Consider the following 15,273-nt stretch of genomic DNA (forward strand, 5'->3'; position numbering starts at 1 on the left):
GGTCTCGGGTTTTTATAGGCACAAGATGGAGGTATGGCAGGCCAGGGTGGTCTTGGGAAATGCAGCATTCGAGCGTGAAGGCAGGACTGCCTGTCCTCACCTAGGTCCGTGGGCACAGGCCCGGGGGGGGGGGGGGGTAGCCCTCACCAGGGACCCATCCTTCTCTACCCCAGCACTTCCCTGCCGCCCTTCTGTATCACTACCATGTCTAGCAAATCTAACAACCTCATCATTACTTTTTTTAAAGAAGAGGAGAAAGAGGAGGAGGAGGAAGAGAAAAAGAAAAGAGAAAGAAGAGGTATACGAGTGATGTGAGTGGGAAGAGGAGTATAAAATATAAAAAGCAGGCAACTCTATATAATTTTTAAAATCCAGTTAGAGCAATAAACTAACAATTATTAATTAACAATATGGTCTTTATTTTTCCCTTGACCTTAAAAACTACCTATAATTGTGATTTTTGTCCTCTCACAACTAATCCATATTAGTCAAAATGGAGACAGTCATTCATTAAAGTAAAACCTGTTATAATAAAATGGCAAAAAAGAAATAATCTCTAAAGTAGAATAAATATTTAAGAGTTATGATTCCATTTCCTAGAAATCCTTCATTCTTAAAATAACTACAGAAAAAAATATTCTCAAGTTTTATATTGTTTTCAACAATGCATGAACACATGATTCACATCTTAACATAGCTTTGAGTGGGTCTATGTAGAGCAAATCCTTGACTATCCCTTCTTCTACACTGTATTTTCCCCTTAGTTTATTGCAGATGATCAATAAATGACAGGGTCTGGAAACTAAAGTCCAGAGGCCAAATCCAGCTCAATACTGTTTTTGTAAACAAAGTTTTGTTGGCATGTAGCCATACCCATTCACTTACCTCTTGTCTATGGTTGCTATAAAGGCAGAATTGAGTAGTTGCAACAGAGATCTTATGGCCTACTAAGCCAGAAAAATTTATTATCTGGTTCTTTACAGAAAAAGTCTGTTGACGCCCTGGCCCATATTTACTAAAATTAAAAATGATACAAGAAAAGAATAGTAATATTCACTGGGACTGTAAAATAAAAAGAAGACTTTAACACTGGGTTCTACTTAACCAATTGGGGGGCAAGGAAAGATAAATAATTGGGATTTTTTTCTAGGAATCCTCTTGATAACTTGCTGGCGAAAAACAGAGTAATAGATCTTAATATTAGACTACATAAACCATTTTTCCCATGCTATTTCAATATGTCAATAGATTCATTTCTTAAATTTTAGTGTACAATATAAATAGTCAAAGAGACGGAGACAGGGATGGAAAGAAAACAGAGAAATAATTTGAACATATCCTTAAAAAAACTTCTGTAATTATATTGCCAGGATGACAACCTTCATTCTATAAATCAAATAGTTTATCTCCTATACTTCTTTGCATCTTTAATGCTTTATGGGAGACTGACTGTGACTGTCAGTTATCATAGATAATAACTTGCCTTTAAGACACAGAAATATAGAAAATCAGGAAAAAAAACACACAAATGCATAAAGCATAAAAGGAAATGCAATTCTAACAACTATTTTTCTAAAAGAAGAATTGTATTATGTCATTATTTTGCTTCAGTAACTGATTTTTTTTCTAATCTTTAAAGGAATTTTCAGGTAGAGGAACCTAAACATTAAGAATAAAGAAATTAATCCTGCCTATTAACACACTAAGCAGCCTTTATCTCCCCTCATTATATAAGTACACATGATCCTAAATTATTTCTACCACATCTTTTCTGTTGCTAATCTAGGACTAAAATCCCATTTTTGCCACAGATATCCCACAGCTCTAAATGGGTCTGATTTTTTTTCCCTATCACCACCATTCAGTCTCAGAAGAAAAATCACTCAAGAAGTGATGGATATGGATAAGGGTGAATGCATTTGAGAACCTAAAGTCTCAAAGGTGGAAATCGATTTCAACACAAAGGCTGCCTGGAGATCTCCTGAGGACACTGAGATTTAAAAACACACAGAGATGAAACCTACAAAACTTAACAACTATTAAACCAGTTTGTTACAACATTCTGCAAAGCAGGTCTTTAAAGAACAATAAATTTAGTAATTTCTTATCTTCACTGAAAACATAAACCTTTTAAAAAGGACTTACCTGTTGTACTATTTGATGGTATCCACTAAGTATTGTTCTCAGCTGCCAACTACATAATAATCTAAAATTTTAATGAGACAAAATGGTTTGTTCATTGTTCAGAATTAAAAACTGATTTGTATGCTAACACAAACATGCATGCACATACAAAAGAATGACAAACATAATTTTGACAAGTTAATAAAATTTTTACCACTGACACTGTTCAAAGTCTTGTCTTCAAACTGTCGGTACTAATTTTATTTCAAAATATAAATAACTGCAATCAGTAAATGACATGCAAACAGTACATCATGTTTTTTAACTTTAACACATCTGAAGCGAAGTTTTCCACTGAAGTAGATTCTTTTCCAAGACAGGTTAAATAAAATCAACGTTTTGATAACAATATATCATCAAATATAATGTATCAAACATGTATTTGAAAAAGCATGTGTAGCAATATTATCTTCAAATTTCCGATTAATATAACTAACAGGATACATTTTATTTTTATTTTTTATTTTTTAGAGACAGTCTCGCGCTGTCACTCAGGCTGGCTGGAGTGCAGTAGAAGAATAGTTGACTGCAACCCGAACTCCTAGGCTCAAGAAACCCTCCCGTCTCAGCCTCTCAAGTAGCTGGGACTACAGACACCCACCACCAAGCCTGGCTAGAAAGATACATACTTCTAATTAATTGTATAGGGAGTGATAAGTTAATGTTCATCCACTTACTGGCTGACCTCTGCTATGCTCCCGATACTATTAAGTAACTCTTCTAAGGAATTACTTTTACTTACCTACAAGTAGGAAGCCTCTCTGAGTTTTCCCCAACATGGCCTTTTCAAACTATCACAATTCTCTCCATTCTTGGTCTTCAAATCCCCATAACCATCCCTATCTCCTCTCTTAGTGGCAGAGTAGTTCATTCAAATGTCCATTGGTAACCCCTGCTCAAAATGTGCTTTCTCTCCCTTGCTACCAACTTGGCGACTTCAATTATCTGTTTATTGTGGTATCCTTAATTTATGTTCTGCTAGTTTTTTCTCCTTAATGAATTAACTTGCTCAAATATATATCTTTAAAGAACATCATAACTCCTTCTTGAATGTATACCATTCTCTAACCACCTCTTTTTCTTCAAAATACTTTATATTTTCCTCCCACTTATCCAGTCCAAAATCCAACACAAATGGCTTCTGCCACCACACAAAACTTACTTGCACCTAACCTATCTCTTTGCAATCCTCAGCATTGCTAACCATGCCTTGCTTAAGCCTCTCTTTATTTGGCTTGAAAGACTCTGCTGTCCAAATTTTCCTCTTTTCTGGTTAATCCTTAGTCTCCTTGTAAGTTCCTCTTTAGTGACCAGTCCTTTAAATGTTGGTATGCCCCAAGGTCTTGTCACTGCCTTTCTCTTCTACCCCCCTAGATACAGCACCAAAAAGCCTATTCATAATCAAGGTCTCAAATCTTTCATGTGTTGTAACTTCCACATACATCTGCACTCCAGGTCTCACACTCTACTTCCACACCACTACATTACTACCTACTAAATAGCTCCTCTTGATATTTCACACCAAATATGCCTTAAAACAATCTCGCTTCTACTTTCCCATCTGTGACCTCTTCTCTAGCTTAGTGATCTGAGCCGGGAATTTGAAAAGCATCCTCTATTCCTTTTTCCCTCTTAACTACACTTCTATTGGTCACAAAATCCTCTCAATTCTACTCATAAATATCCCTGGATTCCTTTTCTTACATTCTTCTCCAGAAATATTTAGAGGCAGAATTGAGATTTGGGGTGGTACCTAAATTTTCAGTCTCATATCCTGACTAGTTGTACCTACCAGCACTCAATGTTGGTACCTAATTTAAGCCAGGACTGAACTGATGTGAGTCTTCTCATATAATGAATATACACATTAATAATATCAGTCAAAAGTTGGAAAAAAAGTTTTCTAATCCTTTTGTACTCTCCCTTTATATACCTGTTCAGTATTTGTTAGTGAAGTGTACACAACTGCTGTTTACTGCTTTAAATTTTTTTTAAAAATGAGAGAACTAATGTTTAAAAGCACTTTAGTAACAGGTAAATATTTACAAATGCCGCATTGGTTTGGAAAAATCAGAAATGTTTCTTTTGGGGCAAATGACTAATAAGCATTTTAGGCAAAACTCTAGCCACTAGAATCAATTTATACCAAATGTACTGCCTGTCCCACCAAAATGCAAAAATGCACGTTTATAACTAAACACCATATCACCTTGCATTCTTCAGTTGTAAATCTTCAGGCAACACTATTCTAAGGTGGAAGTCTCTTCCCTGTGGAAAATATTGAAAAGGATCACTCAAATTTGTATCTTTCACTTAATGCTGAGAAGTTAAACAGAATCACATAGAAAAGACAATGTTTTCCTTTATTTTCTAAAAAGTATCAACTTTATCCACATCTTTATACTTGCTAAAATATATGCAACAGAATATTGCATTTGAGGGAAAATAACTCAAAACTGTCTTACGGAAACTTTGTAGTTACTGGGAAGTCAAAACACTCAGATAAGACTTTGTTTTTAAAGAGAAAGTCACTCACAAACACAAGAAATATTACAAAATTGTTAATACAGGCCCATAGAAGAAATTTCAGTGCTATTTCTTAGTAAATAAATTTATGAAAAGAGAAATTCCTTCAAATTGCTTTAATGGAAGAAAAACATCACAATATAAAATAAGGATATATAACATTACATAGTCTTGTTTTCAGCTTACTTTCTAAATTTTAATAAAATGAAAATGTATTTAGTTACACAATCTGTACAGACATCAGTGAAATACTTTCATAAATCAGAGTATATTTAATTCTCCCATTAGTGGGCCTCTAACTTTTTTGAAATCAGTAACATATTAACTATACATTTGAACAAAGAGAATTTTACTCAAGAGTCTTTCTAAGAGAAGAAAAACCTCTGAGACATTTATTCCATTTTACTTTCTTGGAGAAGTGAATGGGTAAGTAGTTTAAACTTTGTAACTTAAATAGGATAATACACATGAAATTTGAGCAAAAATAGCAGAAAAAGACAAACAGAAATGTAATCTTTTACTCCAACAGAGTAAAATGAAAAAGAGTAATAAAATTCTCAAAAAACAATTACCATGTGGAATTTTAGCACAGTCTCCCTCAAAGCAGTTTCAAAAACAGAGGAACACAATTAAATGTACCCCATAACCTTTACTTTCATGGTAATATTACAGTTCTGACTTTCATTACATTTAAATGTCCTTTAAAAAAATGAAACAAAATGTACTACTGACCTTTTCAAAAGGTCAAGTAACAATAATTCACTATTTCATTAAAGCACTAAAAGGTATTATGTAGTAACTTTAACCTAACATTATAGACATCCCACACATAGGTGTAAGAACAATTTGGAATTCTTAATTTACACGAAAAACAGAAGAACTATTCTACTATAGAAATCTGTGCTGTTATCTGAAAGAATAAAATTCCAAAGTCCCTTATTTGCAAAGCCCAGCCATTTTAAAAGGTCAAATAACAGGTCACATGCCACGATACTTTCCTGATTCAAGAAAATGTCAAAAATTAGCTTTTTAGTTAAAGCATCTAGAAATATTAATTGTTCTCAAAAAAAGCCAGATTTTCCAGGCTTCCAGGCAACAGAAATACTAACAGCTGCCTAAACCTCCATCTCCCCACACATCATCCCAAAATGCTACATCAATTAACATATTAAGAATAAATAAAACCACAAAAATCCCATGTTTTCAGCCAGAAGACAGGGTACATAATAAACCTCAAATTACCTACAGGAAGAAAAATATGAAGCACTTTCCAATAGAACCTACTCTAGGACTCCCACAGCCATTCTTCTTAGAGTGTTAGGAAGGTCAGGAAAAAAATGCATGGGAGAGAGACTGCGAGGACTAAGTTAAGTGTAAAAAAAAAATAGTAACAAGCTCTGGTAAATCAGAACACTGACCTACAAAGAGAAGACTTAATGTGAACACAAAAGTCAAGGAGCCAGTCCTGGGAAAGAATGCTTTAGTGGTAGAAGATAGGAGAAAAGATAGGTAGAGACACCTTTTGGAAACTGGGTATTAGGAGGAAAAAGAAAAGTTGGAAACTTAGGCTCTTATATGAGTAAATAAAAAAACAACTCCTTCCCACCCAGCACTTGCCAACATTTCATCCATTAAATAAATTGCATAAATAAAATACCCAACAGAAGAGGGTATTCTTAAACTAGGAATTTTATAAACTATTGCAAACAGCCAAAATGTCCATGAATACAAAGATACTGTCTTCATCAATGCAAAGCTACTATGAGACAGAGAAACAAAACGAGACTCACAAGATTTCAGGTGGATAACAGACCCCATGCAAACAAAACCCAGAAACCATAAACAAATTATAATAATAAATGAAATAAGTGAGCATTTGTATCCAGATTCAGACATTTTAAAACTAAAATGAGAAATTATATTTTAAAAAGTGAAAAGAAATGAATGAGCTGAATAAACGTAGGGTGAAATGAAAATAAAGAAAAACACAAAATTATATGAAAGTGAAGGAATAAATTTAAAAAGAGTCCAAGGAAGAACAAAATGAAATACAAATGTCATAAAGGGCAAAGAAAAAGCAAGAAAATTGCCAAATAAGTTAAATGAGAAAAAAATTAAAGACCATCAGAGAAAAGGAGTTGAAGTGGAACACAGACCCAAAAAAGTCCAGAGTACATATAATTGGAGATCTTGGAAAGAAAAATAAAATAGTAGAAAAAAATATTTAAAAATATAATCCAAGTACATTTCCTGGAGTTCCACATACCAAAAGGGATAAGTGGCCACATGATAAAAGTGACTCACAATGATCTACTCTGAGATTTATCTTAATCAACAGATTTTCAAAATAAGAAAAAAGTCCAGAGTCTCTAGGTAAAAGATCAAATATATAGAAAACAGAATATAATTGGAAACAGACTTCTTAAAGCAAATTAAAAAATGAAGCAAGAATGAAATAGAAAATGTTAAGAAACTGAAGAGAACTGCTTCTAGCCATTATGGAGTAAAAGAGACAGGATTTATCTTCCCTCCTTATTTAAAAATTGGACGAAACATATGAAACAATGATTTTCAGACATTAAACAATAGGAAGTGCAGGACAGTGATCCTTGAAAGAAGGGAAACAAATGTGAAAATGCCTAAAATTGTCTGGTTCTATGATGGGAGTATTTTCAGGTTGGAAGATAGGGATGGACAAACAAATAAGAGCATAATATTCTCCCTGATTTGAGAAGAAACAGGTGATAGAGGAGGCCAACAATTGCACAATTCGCAAGGTATAGTACCAAGCAGGAGAGAAATGCATGGAGAGTAGAGAAATATACACAGAGAAACTCCAGCAAATTTCAGAGGATTCCTGACAAGGAATCTTCAGCTGAGTACTGCTTGCTCCATGGATATGAGGAAAACACCCAAAGGTGGGAATGTACAGGAACAGAGTCTGCAAAACAATCTCAAAGCTCATACAAGGCTGGGTATAGCCATGTTCCAACCAGCCAGAGTGGAAACCTTGTAATATAAGAGTCATTAAATAGAGTGCTCAGAAGGTGTTGCTTCACTTGTAGAGACTAACTACCTTAGACTAAAGTCTGCTCTGGGTCTACCTAGCAATGCTTAAAAGCTTAAAGCTTAAAATTACTTGGAAAGATCAAACTGTTTCCAAGTAATTTAACTGTAGCTCACTACAAATCTCAAGAATACTTGGAGAATAAATATATCTAGCATGCAACAGGTAGAATTCATTATGTCTAGCATCCAATCAAGATATACCAAGCACATATATTTCCTGCAAAGAAGCAAGGCAATACCCACAATGAAGAGAAAAATCAAGAGAAACAGACACAAAAATGGCACAGATGATAAACCTGATTTAAAAAATTAAAACAATTATATTTCATAAGTTCAAGGTAAAGGAAAACATGAGCGTACTAGAGACAGGAAAAATGTAAATAAAGACTCCCTCAAAAAACATAATGTTTGAGATTTTTTTAAAATATGCTAGATAGTATCAACAGCAGATTCCACCTTACAAAAGAAGGTATTAGTATACCTGAAGACATATCCCAAATAAAGAGAAAGACATTGAGGGAAAAAAAAAGTGAACAGACCATGAGTGAGTTGTGACAACTTAAAGTGACCTAAATGCATGTATTTGGAGTCCCCAACACAGAGGACAGTAAAGGAGGAACAAAAAAAAAAAAAAAAAGAAAGAATGAAAGAAAGAAAAAATAGTGGCAGATGTTTTTTCCAAATAAAATGAAAATATATACTCACAGATCCAAGAAGCTCCACAGACCTTACGGAGGAAAAGCATGCAAAAAGCTACACCAAGGTACAACACACATCAAAGTGACTGAAACCAATGACCAAAAAGAAAAATCTTAAAAGCAGCCAGAGGAAAAAAATATTCTATTTACAGAGGAACAAAGAAAAGAGCAGAGATTTCTCGTAGGAAACAGTGCAAGACAGTGAAGTAATATCTTTACAGTATCAAAAGTGACAAAATTATATAGCTGATAAATCAATAGTGCATAAAAAATGGAAGCCTAATATTACTTTAAGGCAGACCATGATAGATTTAATATGTATATTATAAACCCTTTAAGCAACTAGTTAAAAAAAAAAAACACACAGCCAATAAACTGGCAAAGGAGATAAAACAGAATTACAAAAAAGGATTCCAATAATATAAAATACAGAAAAATAGGAAAAGAATTAAAAATATGTAAGACAAACAGAAAACACACAGCAAGAGTATATTTAAATCCAACCATATGAATAACCACGTTAAATGTAAATAGTCGAAGCACCTCCAAGTAAAAGGCAATGACTATCATATTGCATAACAAAGTAAAGCACAGAAGAAACACACTAAATATTAAAACACAAATAAGCTTAAAATAAAGAGGTAAAGATAAACCATGGTAACATCAATCAAAAGAAAAATGGAATCTATATGTTAATATTGGAAAATACAGATTTCAGAGAAAACATTATTACTAAAGATAAAAAAGGTCATTTCATAATCCTAAAGGAGTCAATTCATAAAGAGTGCTTAACAATTCTAAAAGTTTATGCACATAATAACAGAACTTCAAAATATATGAAGCGAAACTGACAGAAATTAAATAGAAATTGAAAAAATCAACAAAGATCGTTGGAGATTTCAACACCCCCCCTCACTAACTGATAGAAAAAGCAGACAAAAAAGTCAGTGAGCATAGTGCTACCCACTAAGGGCCTGGGTAGCACTCTGAACCAATTTGACCTAACTGGCATTTATATAATACTCTACCCAAAAGCAACAGAATATTTATTCTCATAGAGTACACACAGTATATTCACCAGGATAGGCTACATTATTGGTCATAAAATTAAGGCTCAATAAATATTTTAAAAATTCAAATCATACAAGTTATATTCTGTGACCAAAATGAAACTAAATTATAAATCAATAACAAAAAGATATCTAGAAAAACCTTAATATTGAGAAAGATAATCATATTTCTAAGTGAGCCATAGATCAAAGAAGAAACTAAAAGGCATTTGGAACTGAATAAAAACAAAACTACAGCACACCAAAATGTGTGTGATATAGCTAAACCAGTATTCAAAAGAAAATTTAAAGCACTAAATATCTGTACTAGAATAGAAGAAAGATCTCATATCAATAATCTTCCATCTGAAGAAATCAGGAAACTTAAGATCAGAAAACTATCAGATAGAAACATAAAAATAATAGAGAGAAAAAAATTAATGAAATTAAAGGCAGGTTCTTTGAAGAAATCAGTAAAATTTATAAACCTCTAGCTAGATGTATCGGGGGAAAAAAGGAGACATAAATTACCTATATTAGATATGAGGATGAAAGCTATTTTTAACGTATATCCATAAATTATTTGACACTCCTACCTCTAGGAGTTGGTGCCTTATTTCCCTCCTTTTGAACATAGACTAAGAAACTTGCGTATAACACAATAAAGCAGAAGTAAAAGTGTGTGACTTCAGAGACTAAGAGATTAAAGAGAATGCGCATCTTTATTGATCTCTCTGTTGTATCACACACTCAGGAGAAGCTAGCTGCCATGTTGTGATAACAGTCAAGCAACACTATAAAGATCCATGTGGTGAGGAACTAAGGCCTCCTGTTAAGAGCAGTAACAAACTGAGGCCTCATGGCCAATAGCTATGTGAATGAGCAATCTTGGAAGCAAATCCTCCACCTCTAGCTTGACCAACTGGCAGCCCAGGACAGCTTTGAATGCAGCCCAACACAAATTAATAAACTTTCTTAAAACATTATGGGATTTTTTGTGATTTTTTTTTTAGCTTATCAGCTATCATTTGTGTATTTTATGTGTGCCCAAGACAATTCTTCTTCCAGTGTGACCCAGGGAAGCCAAAAGATTGGACACCCTGTTTTAGATCATCAAAGTCTTGGCAAATATCTTGATTGCAAGTTCATGACAGATTTTGATCAAGAACTACCATCCAAGTTGTTCGCAAATTTCAAATCCACAGAAACAGTGAGACAATAATTGTTTTTGTTTTAAGCCACTAAGGTTTGAAGTAAATAGCAGCAAAAGATAACCAACATAGAGAGCATCATTACAGATCCTAAAGACATTAAAAGGATAATAATGGATTATTGTAAATAACTTTAAGCCAATAAAATCAGAAACCTAGATGAAACTAACAAATTCCTTGAAAGACACAAACTACCAAAGCTCGCTCAAAAGGAAAGAGAAAATCTGACAATAGAGACAACACCTAAAACTAATTATGTATTAGGTCACAGGAAAAAGTACCAGTAAGTTCCATGGAGACTTTTTTATAAACAATACTGTCTAATTACAATACAAGAAAAATCAGAAATCAGCAACAAAATTAAAAACCAAAAAGGACCTTCCACGAGAAAATTTTTACAACCTATTAAGGTGCATAGTAAATTGACATCATATAGCTTCTAAAAATGGTGGTGATAAGACTACATGTCAGCATCTATAGGATACTTTTAAAACAGTGATGAGAGGAAATGCAAAGCCTTAAAAACTTACATACATAAAACCTGCTCACTGGCCAAATCTGGGACAATTTGAGGACCAAAATAAATAATGATTATAATTAAATAAATTTTTAAAAAATCCATGCATCCATTCTAATATAATTAAATAAATGAGAAAGCAGGCAATGCTACTCCTTCAAATGAATTGACACTTCATAAATATAGAAATGACAAGAGTTAGAAAATCATCATTTGGCAACCGTGATAGTAATAGTTGACTCAAGCAAAAGTCAATGGACGCTAAAACCACAGAACGTGTGTGAAAGTTTGATGCCTCAGAGTACCTCCCCAAAAGTACTTATTAATTACAAACGAAGACTCTGGCAGATGATACCTTAACCAGGTGATCAAAGTTAACGTCATTAATAATGGAACCAACCAGGTAACCTCACAAGCCTTGAGAACGACAAAACAATCTTTCTGTAGTATCCCTGCCAAAAATGCATTATCTGAATTTAATAGTGAGGAAATATCATTCAAACCCAAATTGAGATACATTCTACCTAATAGCCAATCTGTACTCTTTAAAAATGTCAAGCTTATAAAAAACACAAACAGACTGAGAACTGTTCCAGGTTAGACGTGACAACTAAATGTAATGTGAGATCTTAACAACAGATAGTAGGGGATGGGGGTATAAAACATACAACTGTATCATAAACAAAATTTGAAATATGGACTCTATCTTAGATAATAGTGTATCATTAAATATCCTGATTTTAATCACTGTACTGTGGTTATGTATGAGTGTGTCCTTGTTGTTATGAAATGTATGCTCAAGTATTTAGGGATAAAGGGGAACTATGCCTGATTTAACCTCAAATCGTTCAGGAAAATAACGTGTATACACGCCCACCCACATACATATACTTAACAATGATCAATAAAATGGAGAAAATGTAAACTGGTGAATCTAGGTAAAGGGTATACTGGAATTACTTGTACTGTATATCCTTGCTAGTTTTCTGTAAATTTAAAATATATACAAAATATTTTTAGACACGTAAAATGTTTAGGTTAAGATTTAAATAAACTGCTAAGGCAGGTACAAACTGGAATTCTAGCTATAGCAATGATCATAAAAGAAACTTTCATCTAATCTCAATTCTAATGGCTGTACTTGTTTTCTAAGAGGCCTTAGCAGATATAGACATACATAATAGTATTTTGCCTAAAATTAGGTATAACATGCTTCCTGTAAAAAAAAAAAATGTAACTTAAAATTTTTCAACTTTTCTAAATGTTGTCTACAAGAGAATCATATTTTCAGCTAGGTAATTCAAGAAGAATACTTCTAATTGGAGAGGGAAAAGTGGATTAACTTTTTTCCATATGGAATAATGAATTTTTAACCTCTACTTTCTGTGATGGTCATATGGTAATTCCACATATACTCAAAGACTATGCGCGATGGTGGGGAAGGGGGCACAAGGTTGAGTGTAATGGTCAGAAAGGAAAAGTCTACACTCAAAATCCTAACCTAAGGTATCCTGGTGCAATGTAGAGAGAAAAAAATCCAGGACTGAAATCACACAGCCTGCGTTTAAGGGATTCTGATGCGATCATGAGCAAATAACGTCTCCGGTTTCCCATACCTTGATTTCTTCAACTAGAAAATGGGAATGATGATTCTTTTAAAAATTTCTGCCTCAAAGGGCTGAGGATTAAGTGAGCTATTTACCTGGAAAGCGCTCTGTAAACTTCAAAACCCTACACATGTGTTAGTATGTGTAATAAACTACATATGAGAGGCCACTGGAATCAGCAAAGGTAATTAATTCCATTGCTGTCATGCTTCTAAAAGATATTGTAACTGTGGGTGTACAGGTACATACGACTTGGCAAAGGGCCAAAATAAGGTTTTCTTCCCGAATGTTCTTTCTACGGGAAACACGAATATAATTAGCCCAGATTCCCGAGTGAACTCATCAACATTCGTGGAGGTGGAGGGTGTTAAAATCGAGTTAAGGCAAAATTTACCAAAAAAAATTAAACAGTCAATTGCGGGACACTCAACGAAGAAGGAAGCCAAACTCGGGGAAGGGCTAGGGAGAGAGGAGGCGTGGCCCCAGCCCCGCTCCACGCCGCGCGCCTCCTCGCTCCCCACTCCGCGCGGCGACCACCGGGGTGGCGGCGACAGCGGCGCTTCTCAAACCTTTAGTCTCCCAAGAGCCGTTACGCGCCGCCCCTCTTAATCCCCACAAGTCTGGGCCCCTAACCTCCTAGCCCGTCAGAGACTTCTGCGCGCAGCTACGCTGCAAGAGGCTCTCTTAGCTAGCGAGCAACCACTGGGCGGGTACCTGAGCCGAGATGAATCCCTCATACACGGTTTTCGACCGGTTCTGGGGCAGAAGCAGCGGGCACTGGCGCAACAGGCTCACTTCCGTCACCGCCATGGCTCGAAGTCCGGAGAGACACAGAAAAGCTCTAGACCCGCTGGGTCCTGCACATGCGCAGTCCGATTGCGCTCGGACGCCGCGGAGCGGAAACCCCAGCCTTGGCGGGAAGATCCTAGAGGATTCCGCGGGCGGAAATGAAGGTGAAGCGCAGGCCAGGCCAAGTGGCGCTCTGCGAGAGGCGACATCGGGGCTCCCCAGCCGGTAGTGGGAGGGAAGATTGCTCTCAAGTCCACAGGACTAACTGACCAAGATCATTCTAGCCTCGATTGTCCCAGGAGCCCTTTCGATTATTCCGTTTTACTTTATTGAAAGACTGTTACAACTTTTGGTGTTGCATTTCCTCCAGAATAAAATGACTTTTACAGCCTGGACGTTGTAGCACTTCTGTCTTGAACCTCTCGCACCCCCTTCTTTGCTGTTGTCCTCTCTCCCTTAACATACAGAATAATGTATTATTTTGTGTATAATTATTGTAATATAATGTATAACACATTGATTATATCATATATATTACAGTTCTGTGGCTTACTAAGTTTAATCAGATATATTTGAGACACACACATGTATACGTATATGTGTATTGATTAGACTCAAGTCAATACTGGACTCAGTTCTGTGTACGGCACTCACAAATATATAAAACAAAACATGAGTAAAGATTGCTGATGGACTTGAACTTAATTTTCCTCTGACAGCCCTTGCAATACGTTTTTCTAACTCAGGAATGTTATCCATCCCATCTGATTAAGAGTTGATTAAATAAGAAACTTACTAAAATATTTACCATATGATTATTTGATTTTCCAATTTTCCAAGGCATCACATGTTTGAGCCCTACTATTTGAAAAACATCATTGTAATGTGCCAAAGGTTGTGCAAAGATTATTTCGTCCCCTACCCATCTTTATTGCCCTCAAGACAGAATTTGACATCCTGAAGATTCTTAAAGTTTGACAAGAATTTGTCACAGCATTCTGGATGCTTACAGAAAAGAATGCTGGAGCAGTGGTTAGATATAAATTAGATTAAAGCAGTGGTTCTCAAAATGTGATCCTAGAACCTAGCAGCAGCATCACCTGGGAACTATGCAGAAATACAAGTTTTCACTACTGATGGGGTTCAGGATATGCTACCCCAAAATATGGCCCCTTGACATTTGAGAAAACAGCAAAACCTAAGATCACTCTCTGACCTTCTCCCATCCTTCTTCCCTGAGGCGGGTCATTGGATCCTCAATCCAGAGGTGCTCTTCCTATACCCACAGGAAAAAAATATTCTTATCTCTAAAGAAACAGGGACATAGAAAAGAATCTGAACAAAAAGACCTTTGACAACTTACCCCAGTTTATTACCATTAGACCATGCTTTGTCTAACCATACTTCCCCACAACTGTCCCCTGTTCCTTCTAAAAATGCACAGGTTTTCCTTTTTCTTTGGGCTTCATTTCTGAAGGCTCCCATGCCACATAAAACTTAAATAAATTTGCATGCTTTTCTCTTATTAATCTGTCTTTTCTTATAATGGACTCAAACAGGAATCTAGTAACAGGAAAGAAAGATGTTTCTCATTCCCTACAGGCCCCTATTTCAAACCTCGGG

General features: G+C 35.2%; 1 protein-coding gene across 2 annotated transcripts in view; it reads right to left on the reverse strand.

The window, feature by feature from the left end:
• Nucleotides 1-13,732, reverse strand: part of FANCL (FA complementation group L) — a 76,617-nt gene extending 62,885 nt beyond the window's left edge. For both annotated transcript variants that reach the window (XR_004033253.1, XM_030827032.1), the window contains exons 1-3: nt 13,576-13,732; nt 4,394-4,452; nt 2,146-2,206 (exon numbers count right to left, since the gene is read on the reverse strand). Coding sequence is in view for 1 of the 2 variants with exons in the window: in XM_030827032.1 (XP_030682892.1) it covers nt 2,146-2,206; nt 4,394-4,452; nt 13,576-13,671 (216 nt within the window). In the remaining variant the exon portion in view is untranslated. The remainder of the gene's footprint in view (nt 1-2,145; nt 2,207-4,393; nt 4,453-13,575) is intronic.
• Between the last annotated feature and the right edge of the window lie 1,541 nt (nt 13,733-15,273).

The sequence above is a fragment of the Nomascus leucogenys genome, chromosome 14, assembly GCF_006542625.1.
Source record: "Nomascus leucogenys isolate Asia chromosome 14, Asia_NLE_v1, whole genome shotgun sequence".
Taxonomy (NCBI): Eukaryota; Metazoa; Chordata; class Mammalia; order Primates; family Hylobatidae; genus Nomascus; species Nomascus leucogenys.